This window comes from Corvus cornix, chromosome 7 (assembly GCF_000738735.6).
Source record: "Corvus cornix cornix isolate S_Up_H32 chromosome 7, ASM73873v5, whole genome shotgun sequence".
NCBI classification, from domain to species: Eukaryota; Metazoa; Chordata; class Aves; order Passeriformes; family Corvidae; genus Corvus; species Corvus cornix.
In genome coordinates, this window is record NC_046337.1 from 18,150,149 (window position 1) to 18,169,619 (window position 19,471).

Sequence of the window (19,471 nt, forward strand, 5' to 3'; positions counted from 1 at the left end):
GGATAAGTGTTGATTAAAGCAGCATGTGATTTTGGGCCAGAAAAATAGATGGAATAAAGATGCAAGAGAATCTTGAAATTTGCATGCTTACACCAGTCCTAGATTTGAGCAATCTAAAATCACATCTTCATTTTCTGATCAATATTTCTTCCACTTAAAAGACACTACAAAATCTCTTCAAAAATTGCTGGAAATTATTCAGCAGCAATACATATTGACTGTGTACACAATGCTTTTTATCAGCATCTGACCTAGTGTGCTACGAACTTCTCAGCTGTTGTGGAAAAATACTACAGTTCTCTGTTTACATGCCTTGTATACAACATCAGGTGCCTAAATCTTCCACTTACCACGTAACAAATCTAATAGACTTGTGAGTGTTTATATTGAAGAAATGGTTGGTCTTTGACTGTAAAACAATGTCTTGAATGCATTATGACCTTTCAAATCTAATTTTTCTTAAGTACTTTTAGAGGAGTATGATGTTATTCATACAAAAGATAAAAACATTTACTCTGTGTTGGATTCACTATATGTCTGGTCTATCCATACCATAAATCTGGTTGTGATAGCACTCAATATACATAATTCCACATGCTCATTAAGCATGTAATTTTCCCATCTGTGTTACAAGACCCCTTGGAATCTAAACAAGGCCTGGTAGCTTTAGTTAAAAATATATTACTTAAGAATAAAACGCATCAACTCTGATAAGTATTGGACAAAGTATATTAGACATTTTGAATGAAAACGAGAAAACCCAAGTGTTCAAGAAGTTGGTAGAACAGTCAGATTAGCACATTGACAATGCAAAATTTTACCTTTTGTGAGATGGAAAAAGAAAGACCTGTAATTTTTGCAGTACCATAATTAAACTAGACTTCTTACACAATTACCTATTACATGAATTTAAGAAATAATTATTTGGAATGATTGATACTCTAAAACAATACTTCATGAGCTAATGTTTAAGTTTCTCTTGACTATGTAGTGTTAATATAACAATTCTAGTTTTCCAGGTCCTTCTAGTGCAACAAAAATTAGAAATTGCACTACTTTAAGTCAAATGTTCTAATGTCCGTGAGAAACAAGAACAAACTTACACATGCATGTATGTCACCCCTTACCAGCATGGCTCTTTCTTGCCTACCTTTCTACCTTCTCTTCCTCCAGTATTCTAGTTCTAGAAATAAAGGTATTGCTACACAAATAACAAAGCCCCTTCTGAAAAGGGAAAAAAGATACTTTCAGAAGGAAATTCTATGTGCACAGATAAAACCATCACAAGCCTTAACAGACCTATTAAATTTGGCACACAGTGAGACCTCAGTGAGGACACATGCCTTCAAGAATTTTTTGGAAGGGTGTGTAACCCAATAGCTACCAACCTAAAGCAACACTCTATGCTGCTTCCTCCTACTGCTTCCATTAATTTTATTTTGGGCTTACAAAGCACATAGATAAAGAGAAGTAAAGCCAGTAACTGTTGGCAGCTAATTTGATAGCAGCATGAAAAAAAAAAAGAGAGAGAACGTGCAGAAAATTATCTTACTGTGAATTTGTCAAAAGAGAAAAACTCTCGTATTTTCTCAGAGAATGATTCTTATCTTTCGACATCAAAAAAAGAAGTATCAATCCATTGAAATATACACTACAGATAAAAATGAGTTTCCTAGCCTTCTGAATGCTAGATTGAGCAAAGTTACACCTCTCTCCTCCCACACAGCACCAAGTACTGCTGTGTGCATACCAGAGGAGTCTAACACAACTACATGCTGCAAGAACAAAGACCTTCCTCTTCTAATATACAATAACAAAACCCAGACAAAAATAAAATAACTATGACAACTGAAGATTTGAGATCTGTGTTAGGGGTAGGAAGAGAGGACTGGCAGGTAACCACAATACTGAGAGGATGAGATCTGAGAAGTTAAACCACAATTTTTAAAGGAGTCTTTTTGAGACATGTAACAGCAACATTGCGAATTGTTAGATAACACTGTGTAAGAGCACACCTTGCACGTATCTAAAAGTTACTATACCAGAAAAGTAGTATATTATCATGCTATTAAGACAGCAGTATAATCTAATCCGTACCAATCAATCCCAATAAAACTGTATGTTCACTGGCTCTCGCGCCAGCTCAAACAATGAAATAATATAAATTAATACTATATATCCCAAATCAATGGAAGTTCTGTGTTTATATACTACTTTAGACCCACTGGACTTATGCCATAAATATATGCTGCATTCCACATCAACTGCTCATGAGAACCATTTAATACTGTAGTAGTATTTCAGTGAACTTTCATTTTTCACAATGCTGCGACATTAAAACCCACTGAGTAACAGAAGAGTCCATTAACAATGAGTCAAGCACATTATGCAGCAATGAAGTTTTGAAAAATATCTACACATTTACAAAATAAATCGAACTAATTAATAACTTACAGCTTGTTTGAAATAACTTCTCATAAGTTAATATATCTGGCTCAGCAGAAAGTAATATTTCTGTACTTCATTTCCATGTGTATTTTTAACTTCACAGATACCCCCAACGCATTGAGTTACACTAGGCAATCCTAGAGCATACAGATGTAATCATTTTGCATTGCTTACACTTTTTATTGAGATAACAAAAACAAGGCAAGCTACAGTGGCCATGGAAAAACATTGTACAGTGTCACCCTGGTTCCCAAAATACATGATGGGCCATCCACTATAAAGGCATTAGCCAGAAAAGGTGAGGAAAAGTATGTCATGTTTAAGGCTGATGCAAAACCTGTGGAAGAAGACTCCAGCAATCATCTGTTAGGAACAGTATCATAGCCTTCAACAGAGGCATACTTTAATGGAATCATGACACTTTAAAAACTACATTAATCTGTAAGAAAAATAATTTCCTGCACAAAGTACAAAATTACAGTAGCAGAGAAAAGAGCACTGGTAAAAAAAAGTCAGTTATGGACACATATATTTGTAAGCAAACATATTTCACATAATGAAATTTTAAAAATCTACATTTATCAGAAAAGAAACATTATTATTACACTAGAGAAATTTTTTAAAAAGTTAAAAAATAAATATAGCCATGTTTAAACATTGTTATCAACACTTACTAATGTCAGAATTAAAAGACTGATTTAAACGCCATACCCTTTTCTGCAGAGTTATTGGCATAACTGCAGGCAATGTTACTCTTCTGGAAGACAAACTCATGTCTGCTTTTCACAGAACTTACCAACCTTCATCCAGGTGATAATATGAAGCAGAACAAAGTAGTTAGCAATATTTCTTGAAACCTAATTCCTCATAACCTAAATATTGGGCGGTTAGCACAAAGAAAAGACTAAGGCTCTAGCAATGTCATTCCATTTATGTGAATTCAGTCCTAGTCAAAGCCAATGACAGAAAACACCGGGGTAGGACAAACCAGAAATCAACCAACCAAAGAGCTTGAAAACTTTTGTTCTGTCCTTGGAAATGCCCACACTATCTCTTGCTATAAAAATAAGCAGAACAACATGCATTTCTATCACTCAGAGCTTTGTCTTTACTGTCAAAACAAAAAGCAAATCATTAAAGACTGAGTGGTAACAGTCTTGGGGCTTTTTCCCTGGCTTTTTCCAGCAAACAAAATATTCTTCAGCACTTCTGATCTTAGGGTTTCAGGAAAGTAACTGAGCTTAAGAACAGATTTAATGAATCCATGGAGTTTAATTATACAATTCTTAACTATCTTTATTCAAAGCAGAAGAAAAATACGACTTTTACTTTAAGTAATGCAATTACTACCTTTTCAATGCAACCAAGGCCTGAAAAAATGGCACACAGAATGTTACAAGGAGTGACATTTAAGACTGTTTTATGAACCCAAGTCTTTGATCACCCCCACTCACATGATTATTTTATGTATCAAATATCTGCATTACAAATCTGTTTTCATTGACATGGTTTGACAAAGGAAATCTGGTTTTTGTCTTTCCTCCTTTGTCAAAAAAGGTAACATTTTGTATTGCTTAAAAGATAAGGCAAGCTATAATCTTTTTTTAAAGGTCTCATAATGCACTTAATAGCAGAATTTTTTTCAGCTTTTATGCAGCATGACTAAGCAATATTCCTGTTGTAAACCAACTTATTAAACAGATGTTAGAACTGTGATATTGGGTATTTCTTTTATAACTCTCAGACAAACAGTTCTCATCAGAAACATTGCTCATTGTAGTTGAAGATTGCAGATACTCCGAAAAAATTATTTGTATTAAGTATTCATAGCATCTTAAACAATAACATGTCAGATATGCAGGGTACTCTATTTCATAGGCAGGCACTGCAAGTATATTATTGACAATAAATCTGATGTATTGGTCCTAGAAGTATTCAGAATTGACTTGGTAAATATTACAACTATCCATACTAAATTTCACTAGACCGTATTTATAGTTTTTTTCCCTCTGTAATTGGAAATGAGAACATTCTTTAGTAATCCCAAAGTATCTAGAAAAGAATCTCATCTCCAAGAAATAAGTAACTGTACAATGACTAGTTAAAAATAAACAATTTGATTTCATGTAATTTTCTGTTTTGAGTTTTCCAGGTAGCAAATACATAACAAGTCTCTGGCACCAGTAAGATACTTCAGAATCTATGCATTCAAAGCATCTCTTTTCATGCTAAATCACCTTCCTGAAATCCTAAAATCAGTATGGCTTAAGTAAGTTGTGTTGATGAACAACAGGAGCAAGGACCATAAATACAAAAAATACAGCTCCCTCCAAAAACTAAAACCTGCATTGCACTGGCATTTTATCAGCAGCTCTCAAATAGTAATAAAATACTGCCAAGGAATAGGAAGTAAAGACAAATATTTTCCTAAAATTTCAAAACCTGTTGTCCTTGACTGAGACACACAGGATGGAAAAAAACTGATAAGAAACTGGTGCCAAGTCACAAAGAGAATTTCTTTAGATAGACATTTGATCCTCGTTGTTAGCTTTAAAACAAGAACTTCTAATAAAACCATAAACCAATTAAAATACAGCAGATATTACCCATTTCCTTGCCTCAAAATAAAGGCTCAGTTTTAACTTTGACTCCTTTTACATTCAGTTTATAGCAGCAAGAGATCCATAGCAACTAATCTTTTAGGTTTAAGGTATTTATTTAATTTTATTTTTGTCTCTTAAACTCCAGTCCAAGATCCTTACGATTGTTTGGATAAAATAAAAAAGTATTTCTGAGATCAAGTTTAAAGTGTTAATTCTGTAACATTTGGAATTAACATCCTTTTCTACTAGAGATAGCTATGATAAATGTCAAGTGTTTGCAATTAGGTTTTTACCTTTCAGGCACACAGTTTTTATTTCCTGTGGGAACATGTTTTTAAAATTCTATCATATAGCTCCAAAATTTTGCTGTAAGAGTCAGAAAAAAACTTGTGGTACCAGAGCCTGATCCCATAGGCATTTTACTCAAGGAACATTAGACATGCATATATTTGCAGCACCAGGACAAAAAACTCCCTCTACTCTTTTATCCTTGGATCTTATGAAAAAATGTTCGGGTAATAGTGACTGCAGAACTTGCAGCCTTGCATTAGTGACTTTACTGGGAAAGAAACAAAAATAACCCAAGCCTTTTTTCCTTACCCCTGGGTACTGAAGGTCCTTGGCTCTTGAAAGCATGTGCAGCTTTTTGCTCTATGAATAAAATTGACCTATTTGTCTGCAAGGTGAAGCAAAGGCTTATTTTCTTCAGTGAAATTATCTGTATTGTATCTTTTCCAATCAGATGTAAAGACAAGACCCATTCAGAAAGTAACCAAAACCTTAAGTGCTGAATTTGACTTGGTAATAAAAATCCAATATTCGAATAATGAAAAGGTTTTAAACAAAAAATACTACAGTAATTTATGTATACTAGTGACAGCAAACATGGCTGCACCCAAGAGTACTAAAAATAACATTAAGGAATATTTTCTTTTCTTAAATTTCACAAACAGCCATTTAAGAAAATAAATTGAATAAAACACAACTTCTAAGTGCAAGCCTTGCAGAATCACTTCACCATGTGAAAGTCAAGAGGAGTTCTATTGATAAATGTGAGATACAGAAAGGCTTTGAAAGCCAAGTATGCCTTCAGGGAAACATATATAACCACTTTTTTTTTTCTATAGATAAAAGATTTCACTTGTCCATGGCAGGTTTGCAAGAATTTCACTGGTGCTGGTGGACAGGAAGGAAATCAGATCCAGCTCACTTGCTTGAGAGCTCTGTGAAATGACTATGTTTATGCAGCTTTTCACTCCTATTTTTGTCACTAAGCTACCAGATACAGTTGTGAAAACATTGTGCAGATACTTTTTAGATACTTCAAAATATAAACCACTTCTACTTCTTGCCACTTAAGAAAGCGTGACTAAATGGAGTGGGCAAGAATTGAAATGCCCTTAGTAAATTAGTAACTCCAAGTAAGGGTTTTATAACAACATATGGAATAGAGATATCCTGCTAGAAGAGGAAGGTCAGTGATGTCCTTAAGGCACTGAATATGGAGTCACAGGAGCTGATCTATTCCTAGCTTTGCCAGATAGTATGCAGGAATATGAGCATTTATAGGTAACAAGAGCAAATCAGACTCAGCTTTTGCTTCCGTAGATGAAAAAAAAATCTAGATAATATAAATCCAGTAAGGTTTATAAAAATCTTTGATGCTATTTTTTGTACTTGTCTGAGCTGAGGCAGAAGTTTATTACACAATACCAACATAAATCAGGTAAGTTATTCGTGGTGCTATTTGCACTTCCTTGTGAGAGTGCTCCTGTCTGCCTGGCACAGTCACTTTAGCTCTTTACCAGAAGAACAGCCCAATAATATGTGAAACACACAGAGGGTGTTTTTTGCACAGGTACACTTAAATACACTTGACAAATAATTATTTTCTTTAAAACCACCCCAAAAAAGAGAGTTTTCAAAGTGATTGAGTTGTTGTTGTTCTACTCATATCATCCCTTATGCAAAGAAAACTAATAGGTCTTAGTCTTCACACAGAACATACAGTACACCCTCTTGGAGGGTCAATAAGGACTGGTGCAGATTCAGTTGCACTAAAACAGACTGGATTACCTGTAAGGCAACACAGACATCATACTGTACCTAGGAACTTCACAAAGAAGTTTGAGCCACAAGGAACATAATGCAGTTTTCTATCCTCGCGAATTTTCCTCACAAACTTGGGGGATCCTACGGCGTTCTTCTGCGTGCTCCTTGGAAAGCTTTTCAGCTGCCTATTTCTGTAATCAATAGGTTCAAGCCTGATAGAAAAGCACACTGATGAAGTTCTGTCAGCTGACTTATTTTAAAAAACCCTCATATGGCATGGCCTTCCCTCTCACTACATAGCAGTAAATTCTAGCGATTATGAGAATAAATTCTTGCAAACTTCCAGCTTGTTTCTCAACAGCTGATACCATTTCTGTGCCATTATCAAGAGCTTGCAGCTGTCCATAAACACCAAGTCTTAATGCGGTCAGCAACAGGAGTTATCATAACATAACTAATATAAAAAGGCTATTTATAGCCTAAGAATGCAGTAACTGAAAAATCCCATTCTGATCACAGGACAATCTAGTGTATCTTGATTTCCTGTGGGTATAATATCAAGAAGCTAAAAGATAGACCTACCAGTATGCAGTATAAGCATACCAGAAACAGGCAGGAACACCTCATCAGTATCCTAATTAGCAGCACAGGCACACCTCTAAGATAACCGATATACATTTCTCTCTTGAGACTTAAGTATTAAATATCATGTACACGATTGGGCTAAAATATGAGCTGATTAGCTGCAAATGAATGTTCTGTGACTGAAACAGGAGAAAAGCAAGTTCACATTGTTACTAGAGCAGAGGTCTAATTTCTTCTCCCTCTTAGTTTCTCCTTCCACGACTGCCCTTCTTGAAAAATTTTTGTTGGCCTGATTAGAATTTTTTTAAAATCTTCCCATTTGATGTGACTCCCATCAGGACTATAACATAAGAGACACGCTTAAATACTCTGTCTTGAAGGTTTCCCCTTCTGTTCATTCCCAAATCAAAAGCAGTCATAAAGGTGTGAATGCCTTTAGAAGTAGCAGCTTTAAATATGGAGACAAACAAGGAGAATATGGGCGTTGGTCAACTATTATCTCCCACTTATCATTGCTGAATTTCACCACTTGCTAGAGATACATGTGCCATCATTTTAATAGGAATAATCAACTGCTAGAAAAGTTTGGAAACTGAGCCCTGAAATCCCCAGCTGGAAGCTCTACCAGTTACTGCCTCTGCACACACACAAAAAGAGATCAGCATGAATGTCCATAACAGGATGCTCTTCCACTGCCTGGGCATCGGCATTCCTGCTGTGAAAGCACCAACAGAAAACTATGATCCTAAAGATACTCATCTAAGTGATCTGCAGATGTTAAGACAGAGACATCTGTTGTCCTCACTACACAACATGGTAACAAGGGTGAGAGATCTCAGGGTTATTGTCAGTTTCTATTTCTATTTCTGTCCTTTTCTTATAGGGAAACTGAAAGCAGAAAGTGAAGCATGATATAAGCAGGCACCTTAAAAAATGAGGAGTCCTTTTCCTGTCCTAACAGTGACATCTCCAATTGATCCAGTTTTCATTACAACTCTAGCTTGATCTCTTAATTACACTGGCACAGCATAAAGATTACCACTGCAAAGAGTTAAAAAGATCATGAAGCAAAAATCATGAGGGAACAACCATACTGTATTAGTGGCTCTGGAATTATCATGTGAAAGAACAAGTAAGTCCTCAGTTACCTACTGTAAATAGATACAAGAAAAGATGAATGTATAAAGAATATTAAATTATTTTATCAATCACAAATATTCAATACTATTCTACATGCATGATCAAGTTCATTCCACCTGGTGAAAACTAACCAGGTTCAACAGTGGTGTTTATATGGAGGCACAGGGGTTTTTCAATGTAAAATCTAAATTACACCTATTGTGTCAACATTTATGCACAGAAACAGGATGGAAATACTCCTCTGCTTGTTTCTATAGTTCTCAAGTTCTTATTTGAGAAGATAATAACTCTCAGAACATCAGAAATGCAGCAATCCAAGGACATGCTAAAAACTGCACCAAAACTCCTAGTAAAAATTTATCTGAGTTTGAGCTCCATTCTTCAGTTAATGCCCCAACACTAGAATAACAAAGTTTTATGATAATAAAATCATAAAAATTCTATCATCTTTTAGTACTGTAAAAGGTATGGTAAACTACTTTGTATTTTCTCCTTCTGTTGCACACCTTTGCATTCAAAAGTGGTTATAAACCTTTATTATGAATCATCTAAGTTGTCAACTTTACCAAACTTGTAGCATTTAAGGTAATTTAACTATTAATCATTGACTACCCTAATCTCACTCAATGCAACTATAAACTTGTGTATGATATAAAAATAGCAGTACCTGATATAAAGCAGGTGTTTACAGTACTGGGCAATGAGACAACAAAAGTAGATCAGAAAAGAACTACAGAGGTTTTATAAGACCAGAAAAGAACACTGAGAAAAAACAAAATGGAGAAAAAAAACCACACAAAAATACTTAAGGCTTGATCTAATTTTATGAATATTACTAAAAACTGCTTTGATTAATCTGGACTGTGTCCCCCAGGAAGTCAGAGGGGAACATGTATCTGTTCTGATCAAAAGACAGTTCAGACAATGGTCTGTAAAAGGAAGATGTCAATAGTGTTCTGTTGTTACCATACTGACCTCTTCCATCCCCTCCTTACCACAGCATCACTTACTGACAATGCCATCAATGAGAAGAAACCTTGAAAAAGATCTGTCAATAAAATATTTCTTTAATCATGGATCTGTCTATGGCAGGTATGGAGAGACTACAAAATGACCCAAACTTTTCAGTTCTCCAGTCTAACCCTAAATAAAAGCACCATCCCTGGCAGCAATTGTAAATAAGAACAGTGTTAGTATCTATCACATCTCATTTCCTTATGAAAATTATGAGGATTCAAGCCCCATTCATGGGAGTTTAATCTTTTAATGCCAAATTCAATAAAACTGAATTATCAAAAGTGACTTAGCAGCATTAGAGAAAAAGTTCCCTGCATTTTCACCTGACTTTAACTGAAGAGTCTCTTGTATATTCAAAGAAGCTGATACTGTTTGTATCATCATCTGCCCATGACACCTCGTATTGACATAGAGACACCACAGGACCAAAACACCAGACAGTCAACGCAGAAACTAAGAGATAAATATTAAAGATTCACTTTTTGGAAAATCAAGGTTTCCAAATTTACAGAGGTTTCTCTAGACAAGTTATTAGATCTACTGCAATGTCACAGAGGTTTCTTGTTCAAAACAGAACTTCCCAAATGGCACAGAAGAGGCAGCTTCTTGTACTAAGAAAACGGGCCTAAAAGAAAAGACAAGCAACTTCAGGTTTGACTTTTAGGCTGATGAATCCAAAACAATCAAAATCCAAAGGATTATCAAAATCATTCCAATCTGACAAACATTGGCAAAATGTCTACAAAAATCCTTGACAATACTGATGATTTTTTTTATTGTATATAAGTAAAAATTGTAAAACTTCAGGCTTAACACCTTCCTGATTTTACCCAATTAAGCAACAAGTTTGCAGAGGCAATATCTTAGTAACCACAAAAGTTAGAGTGACCTTGTTTTCTTGCCTATTAGAAAGGAGAAAGAAAAAAAAAGAAGACATGCTATTTTTGTGAAGTTGGAATGTTTACAGTCATTGTCCGGGTTGTTTTCGGACAGTAACAAAGTTCAAGGTTAATATGTGAAAGAAAACATTGAGGGTTGATGTGAAGTTCGACAGAAAGCAACTAATTTCTCATCTCTATAAGAAAGATACACTAACAAATGAAGCAATGTAAAGAAGATAAAGTAAAATACAAAACAAAAAAAGGAAAGAAACAAACAGGTGATTATTCTGAAGTTTCCCCAGGCCAATGTATCAGACAGCTTGTGATAGGGCACCTCCTCCATAAACCAGCCAATATTCCTGATTGCTAAAATGAGAAATTGTTCAACCTTGCCTCCTGATTTTACCTGTGCAGACAAGTGACTTTCTGTCACAGTGTTAAGATGACTGATCAAAGTACAAAGGTACCTGCATTAAAACAGCAAGTTTTAATATGTCTCTAAATAATTCCAATCTGAATATATATACTGAAATATCAGTAAATTTTTCCTTGGTGGGCAGGTACAGCCATATAAATGAAGAACGGGGCACAGAAACTGGAGCAGACTAGCAAAGGAAACACCACAAAAAGGAATCCCACTGAAACCTTTTTGCAATTCTTATATCAGAGACTTCATTGAGCTCTTTACGTTGGTTCTGTACAAAATATTTTTACTGTTAATCTATAAACTGGTTGGAAGGACTTTTTCCTTTCCCTTCTGAATTTCAAATTCTAAGTCTTTTTTGTGTAATTTAAGGGGAAAATTGATATATGTTTAGAGGCTGTAAAGAAGAAAAGACTTGAGAACTGATAAAGGAGGATATGTGCAATTGTCTCCAGCTTGGAAGGAAATCTGGTAAGAAACAGACAGACTGGAATTACAGAGTAAATTCAAGTAATCCCTCTTTTGGTTGGAAAAGATGTCTCAACCCTTGGAAATTGAGTAGAAATTTATGAATCATTGCATTTAAAAAAAAAAACCCTTTTTGTTTTTGCATTGTTTAAAAGTCAAGAGTAAACAGATATTTCAGCCAAAAAATCTGTCATGGAAACATTTAAGTACCAAAGACTTAACCCTATATGGCTGCTAATAGAATTATAATCAGTTTTGAAGAATGAGGCTTACATAAGAAGACCATGAACTATAGTTGTAAAAAAAATGGTACTCCAATTACAACAGTCAATGCTCAATATTCATAAACTTAGAACAGCACACATTTAAAAAAAAAAAAAAAACTGCTTTTTAACATAAAGTTTCTGTTAGCTCTTCTTTGTGAAAGGGCTTTACATGAAAATCTCTATGAATACAAAAAGCAAAGTGACATTCCACTACAATCACAAGTATTTGAGGTCTCTATACAACTGATTTCCTGGAAAGAACATTGTGGGAGTATATTTGGATTCTACATGATAAAAATATCTACTTGTTTAGAACATCAGGAAAGACAAAAGAGGCAAGGTAAAATTTCAGATTTGAGTGTTCTTCACCTTGAGATTTACTTGAGCTTTATTTTTGCACTTCTAATTTAATTTAAAGAAACAAGGCACTAATTACCTTGAACTACTTTTGTCATGAAACACTTTTTGGCTTATCCTTGAGCAGGGCAAGAACTATCACTGCAGTGCCAATTATTCAGGTTTTGTTTTCATAAAGCATTAGAAACTAAGCTTCCATAAAGCTACAGTAATCTTTTCTTAGTTTATCTGACCAAAGACAACAAGAAAGAGCAAGTTTTCCTACAGTTCATATTTTTCCCTAGTAATATTTATTTTGATCATAATTAAAGACAAAAGTACAGTGTTTTATATTTTCAGTTCCTTATCATTTCTAAGAGAACGCAGGCTCTGAGACACAATCAGATTTTCCATATGAGTTTATGAATTACACCTAATAGCAGCAGATGCTTGATTCCTCAGAGGAAGGCAACATTTCCCACTATCCACCAAGCTGACCATGTTGTGCTGGACACAAGGGGAAAGATGGTTTTTTTGGCCTATTCAGATAAAAGTCTTCTACCCTGGAACATGAAATTCAGTTTATCTGAACACATTTCATAGAATCATAGAATCATCCAGTTCGGAAGATACCTTTATAATCATCCAGTCCAATGGTCAACCCAGCACCACCACTGTAACCCCTAAACCACTAAACCATCACCCAGCACCAGACACAAGATGCCTCTGAAACACCTCCAGGGATGGTGACTCCACCACCTCCCTGGGTAACCTTCTCCAATGCCTGACCACCCTAACAGGGAAAAAAAAATTTCAATTATCTAATCTGAATTTCCCCTCTCTCATCTTAAGAACACTTCCTTTGTGTCCCCTCACTGCAGGCACCATAGAAGAGACCAGCCCCCACCTCACTCCAGCCTCTCTCTTCAGGAGCTGTAGAGAGCAATGAGGTCCCTCCTGAGACTCCTTGTGACTAAACAAACCCAGCTCCCTCAACCACTCCTCACAAGACACCTTCTCTAGTCCCTTCATGAGCCTTGTTGCCCTTTGCTGGACACTCTCCAGTATCTCCACATCCTTTTTTAAAGTGAGGAGCCCAGAACTGGACACAGCACTCAAGGTGTGGCCTCACCAGTGCCAAGTACAGTCACTTCCCTGGTCCTGCTGGAACCACTATTCTTGATACAGGTCAGGATGTCCTTGGCCTTCCTGGCCACCTGGGCACACACACTGGCTCATGTTCAGCTGCTGTCAACCAGCACCCCCAGGACCTTTTCTGCCGGGCCACTTTCCAGCCACTCTGCCCCCAGCCTGTAGTGCTGCATGGGGTTGTTGTAACCCAAGTGCAGGACCCAGGACTTAGTCATGTTGAACATCATGCCATTCATCTGGCCTATCGATCCAGATGACCCAGGTCCCTCTGCAGGACCTTCCTACCCTCCAGCAGATCAAAACCTGACCCAACTTCCCAGGAAGTTGAATTTGCTAATGGTAGGCTCAGTCCCCTCATTCAGACCATCAGCAAAGATATTAAAGAGGACTGGGCCCAACACCGATCTCTGAGGGACATCTCTAGTGACCAGACACCCACTGGATGCCGCACCATTCACCATCACACTCTGAGCATAACCATCCAGACAGTTCTTAACACAGGGAAGAGTGCACCTGTCCAAGCCATGGGCTGCCAGCTTTTCTGAATTTCTTCAGTGAAAGGGTTGTTAAGCACCCCTGGCAGTATTCAAAACAACTACTTGGTGCTATGGTTAATTGAACATGGTGGTGTTTGGTCAAAGATTGGACCCAATGACCTTGAAGATCTTTTCCAAACTTAATGATTCTGTGATTCTAAGATAGAACACAAAACTCTTCCTAGCTGCAAGGGGGGAAAGGAGATGGACAGCTGTGTTGATAAGGCAGACTGAACAATGTTCAGAGACATAGACATACTACTTCCCAAGCACAGAGGCACTATTCTGCTATGTGGCTTTTACAAATTTGCTTTTATAAACTTATTTTCAGTGAGTCAACCCCACAAACATGCTGTTCAAGCAGCATGTTCAACGTTTTGAGAGACTTATGATAAAAGATCAGCAGAAGACAGTAAGAATTTCAGCTTAGAAAAACAAGAATTCAAAATAATGTTAATAATCTATTTCAAAGTAGAAAGATTTCAGATGTCACAAGTGCTATGAATAAAAGAGCAGATATTCATGACAACTTCTTTCTTCAATAGAAGCAGAAAATCTTTTCTGGAGAGAAAAACAAGACACAAGAGGCATCTTTTTTTTTTCTCTTTTAGAAACACCCATTTTGATAATAGTTACCTACAAGACATAAGTAGAAATTCACTCTGCAATTTTTCTTTCCTATGCTTGAAATTAAAAGCACAGCAGAAAAAGAAACTAAATCAAAAGCAAGCAATCTAAAAGAAGAATCACTGAAAACATATGTAGATCATCAGAGAGGCAACAGAAAAAATTCTGGCAGCTGTCAACGCTATGCACAAAAAAAAATTCTTAAGAGTAGCTGGTTTCTCTTAAGAGTTAGTAAACTATCAAATTGTAACAGTAATATTCATGAAATATTTGTATACAGATATGTATTTGCACACAGAGCTGCTACAAACTTGACAAAATAAGGACAGGGGTTGGAAACACGACATTTCCGAGCACAGTTCCCACAGCCACCTATGGGAAGTCAAAGTCACAGCCAGTTCATTTCTCTTCGCACACCTGCTTAGCATTCCCTCTCTTCTTAAATCTGAGTAATTTTATTAACCTATTAGAAGACTTCAACCTGAATTTCAAATATAAAAGTTTAATTTGACAGTTGTCATTTGGCCTTAACTTTAATAAATTTAGATGAAGAATGTAACAACAGTCATGCTGAGTCTGACAAATGTTCTGCTTGGCCTAGTCTCATTTCTCCTGCAGTGGCCATAAACAGACACCTAGGTGACAGAAACCGTGGTCTTGTTAAAATGCCTCCACAAAAGTAACAGGAAGATTTCTCTCCATTTTTCTGGTAGCTGAAAAACAGGTCAGGCCCTCCACAGACAGCAGCATTATGTTAGCTCACTTCTGTCAGGAAACCAGTTGTTCTTGTTCCTGCTTTTACCAGAGAGAGCACTACATTCTTATATGAAAAACCAGGAGAAATGGAAGGACTATGAGCAGAAATGACCACAAAAAGTATGACATGAACCTTTATGAAGAACTAGAAGTCAGTGAAGATATGAACTTCAGCTTCTGGAAGACTGAAGCTAACACTTAGCTGGTTTAACTGATCAAGTCTGTCAGTAATGTTAAACATGACTGGCCAAAAAGCAGTTGACCTTTGTGTGTTAAATCATGCTTACCAACTGCAAGTCCAAAGATTACCACAATGACTACAATTTAAGTCTGCAATGTGACTAATTTAAACTATTTTTTTAAAAATGTGATCTTCAGTCCTTTTGTTCTGAAAGATAATGTTACCAATCCAGCATTTTTCCTGCCTCTGCAGAGACAGTCAATGCTTCCACCTTGCCCAAGAAGACGAAACTTGCACAATTTTATCCCACTGCATTAGCAACACTCAGACGCACACTGAACAGAAATGCTTTGGATTAGTATTGCTATTGTAGGAGAAGAACTGAAATAAATAAAGGTAGTCTAGAAAGACACCATAGCTTATAGAGAGACACCTTGGAGTACATGCAAAATATGGCAAGATAGAATCAGTGCAGTTTCCCAGACACATAGATGTTTTTCACTGGAGAAGTGGGGAGAAGGTTCCTCCTTAAGGTGCTAGCCACAACTGGCTAACAAAGTTCTCTGGCAGGTGCACAGAAACAGCTGTGGCAGGTTAGCTTCAGAAAAGTTAATACAACTACAAGAAACTTCAACTTCCAGGCATATTCTTCATGCAAATCTAAAAGCTGAATAACCAACAGCAGTTTAAGTTCTTACACCTCCAATATCCCTTTAAAACTGTTAAGGCAGGGATCTTGCAGACCACCAAAACAGAGAGTGTGAAGGAGGGAGTACTCTTAATCCCACAGATGTTCCTTGTCAGAACTCCTCCCAATCTCAAGAAGAGAAGAGAGAATGAGACAGGTAAGCTTTCAAAGACTGAAACTGATCTTTGACACCAGTAACCTCCATTAACTGGAAACCCTTCCTTCCTCTACCCCTGCTCAGGATAACAAATACAGTGTGTCTGAATAGTACTGCCAAGTCTGTCTGCCCACTCAGATCTTCCCCTGGCTTACAGTTTAAGGTCTTTATGGAAATACAGTAGCATCAGCCATACATAGATAAACACACACATGTATAAAATATAGCCAGGTACACAGCATTTGCTCCTTCCCCATCAATTTAGGTTTTTTCCATTATCCTGGAAAAATCAGAACTTCAGAAAAGCTGTTCAGTGACTGTTAAAATCCTCTGTTCTATAACACTGATGACAGTAATTGGAGGTAGGGAGGAAGGGAAAAAAGAAATTAACTTCTCATTTAAGGACGTAAAGTACTGCCTGCCTAGCCCTGGCTCTACTTAAACTGAAAAATCTGCAGAGCCACACACAAACTCTATGAAACAACAGTCATGTCTTAAGTCACAGATTCCAAAACCTCATTTTCTACAATCACTGATGACCTACAGAGAAAATTTCACCAAATTACAGAAATACGGAACACCTCTAATAGAAAAATAACTTAATACGTAACTGAGCTTTTCCTCGTGCTTTCATTTAACCAATTTAGAAACTGTCAAATAATAATTTATAAATCTTACCTGCTTTTTTCTTGAAGTTGCCTTGGGCAACAGACTGGTTGACAAAACTGATGCAAACGGCGAGCAACACAGCTCAGGAAAAGGATTTGGAATCGATGGGTTCTCCAAAATACTGTCACCTTTCTTTTTTCTCCTGTTTCAACAGAATACATAATATCAAGCAATAATTGTAACAGCTGCTGTTAAAATTGCAATATCCAACCACAATACATGAACTACTAAGGCACTAATACCATGATGCTTCCTGGTTGCAGCAATTAGCTTTTTTTTTTTTTTTTTTTTTGCAGTTATTTTATTTAATCAGTAGGCTGAATATATTAACATACAGTGCCTAACACTACTTGAAAGCAATCCAAGTATTCAGCTCTGAATATAAAGTTGTTTGAATATGCGTAAGTCTTTGCAGAGTAAGAGCAGAGATATATTTATATTGGCTTCTAAGGACATTAGTAAATATTTTGTTGTCCCTGTGTTTATGCCATTCCCTATGTACACATATTACAACAGTAGATGCATGTAACTTCTCAGCAAAACTTCCCAAGTACATCACAACAGTATTTTAAACAAATGGAAACTTTTTTTAATCAGAATCAAATCAAAGTAACTGACAAGGCAAAATAGTGCAAAGCAATCCACTCATTTCTGTTTTCAGTTCGTTTTGTATTGGAATCTCTGCAGCTCCATCATAAAATAAATGGCTCAGCTGTTGCTGTCTGCTGAAACAGGATTGTGTCAGAAGTATCACCAAGCAGCATTTGCAGGAGTAGTGAAGGTAATCACTAGTGTAGTTGCTGAAGAGCTCAGTTATGCAGCGGTTTAAAGTATCACATTAATGATGTGGTTGTTTAGACTGCTGTGTACATTACAGTGCATGGTGTTCTCACATAAAATATTGAAGAGCACTTTGTCTACTCGATTTCATCTGGAAACCTGCACCCAAAGCACCCGATGTATTTGCATCTGCCAACACGTAATAAGATTTTTCTACATGTGTGAGTTGATGCCTCCAAGCTTAATATTTTACTTTATTACCTTTTTTATTATCATTCCAGATTTCATACAGTAATTGGTACAAAGTAGGGAAAACCATCAGAATAAGGTAACAATACAGAATAAAGGTGCTTTACTTACTGAAAATCCTCACCAAACATTCATTAAAATGATTAAAGAGATATTTTGCTTTAGGAGGAGCAAAAAATCCTGTAATGCAGTATTTTAAGATTTTGTAAACTTCAGTATACCAAAACTCATCAGATGCTTCATGAAAAACCCAGCTCACAGCTCCCTTTACTAAGAATAGAGACCAATGCCTTTAAGAACAGCCTGAGAGGTAACAAACGGGGTGCACACCGCTGACAGCGGCACCGCTCCCGGTGAAGCGGTTTTATCTCACCAACACTCTGAGAAAGACACTGCAAGGATAAAGAAGCGGCTGGCTCAGCCTGACAAGACAGGCTCGGCACCGCCGGCTCCTTTCACCTCAAACTGGGAAACCTCAAAAATAAAAAGGGGCTGGGGGGTGGGACACACACAGGCATCCGCAGCGGCGGAAAGTGTCTGCAGGGCCGGGAAACAACTTTTGAGCTCCAGGAAGGCGCGGGCCGGTCCAGAGCCAGGCCGCCCCTCTCCTGCGCTTCGCCCCCTCCCCAGGCCGCCGCACCCCGGCCCCGCGTCCCGCCCGCAGGGCGCTGCCCGCCCCCCGACGGCAGCGGGCGGCCCTCGAGGGAGCGGCAGGGCGGCGGCGCCCGCCGGGCTCCGGCCTTACCTGTCGGGGGGCGAGGGCGGCGGGTCCCCCCCGGGGGGCCAGGGGGGCGGCCGGGGGGAGCCGCAGGGGCCGCCGCCAGCGGGCTCCGCCGCCCGCCCTGCGCCGTGCGCACCGGGCAGCGGGGCGGCCATCGGCGGCGGCGACGTCCTGGCGGGGCGGCACGGCGGCGAGCGGCCCCGGCGCTGCCGGGCGGAGGCTGCTCTCTCTCCCGCTGCGGAGGGGGAGGCGACGGGGAGCGGGGGGAAGCGCCGCCCGGGCGGCACCGAGCGCCTTCCCCGGCACACGTGCGAGGGCGGCGGCGGGGGCGGGCGGCCGCCGGCTCCGCGCTGCGACGGGGAGGCAGCGCGGGGCGGGCGGGGGCCGAGCGGTGCCCTTCGGCTACTCCGCCAGGCCGGGCGGCGGAGGGGGGCGGGCCCGGCAGGTGCGCGGGCCCGGGGCCCGGGACCCGAGGCCGCGGCGTAACCCGGTGGGGCCGGGGCCGGCGGGCGCTGCCCCCCCTGCGCCTCGGCGCCTTCGCCCGAGGGGGGCACCGCGGCCAGCGCTGCCCCCGGCATGACCGGCGACCTCCTGCCCCGCGCTGAGCAGCGGGCTCCAGCCTCACAGCGCCGGACGGCCCGACACGGGACTCAGCGCCTGACAAATCATTAACTAAAGTGACATCCCTCTGGGCATCGGGAATTTATGGATATGCCCTGGCGAAATAGGGAATGA

The 19,471-nt window shown here is 38.7% G+C and overlaps 1 protein-coding gene across 8 annotated transcripts in view; it reads right to left on the minus strand.

Moving 5' to 3' along the window:
- Positions 1-18,891, minus strand: part of GRB14 (growth factor receptor bound protein 14) — a 58,639-nt gene extending 39,748 nt beyond the window's left edge. For 6 of the 8 annotated variants that reach the window (XR_005602357.1, XR_005602358.1, XR_005602356.1 and 3 more), the window contains exon 1: positions 3,160-3,245. Coding sequence is in view for 5 of the 8 variants with exons in the window: in XM_039555239.1 (XP_039411173.1) it covers positions 3,160-3,222 (63 nt within the window). In the remaining 3 variants the exon portion in view is untranslated. The other 2 variants (XM_039555238.1, XM_019290421.3) reach the window with 2 other exon arrangements.
- Between the last annotated feature and the right edge of the window lie 580 nt (positions 18,892-19,471).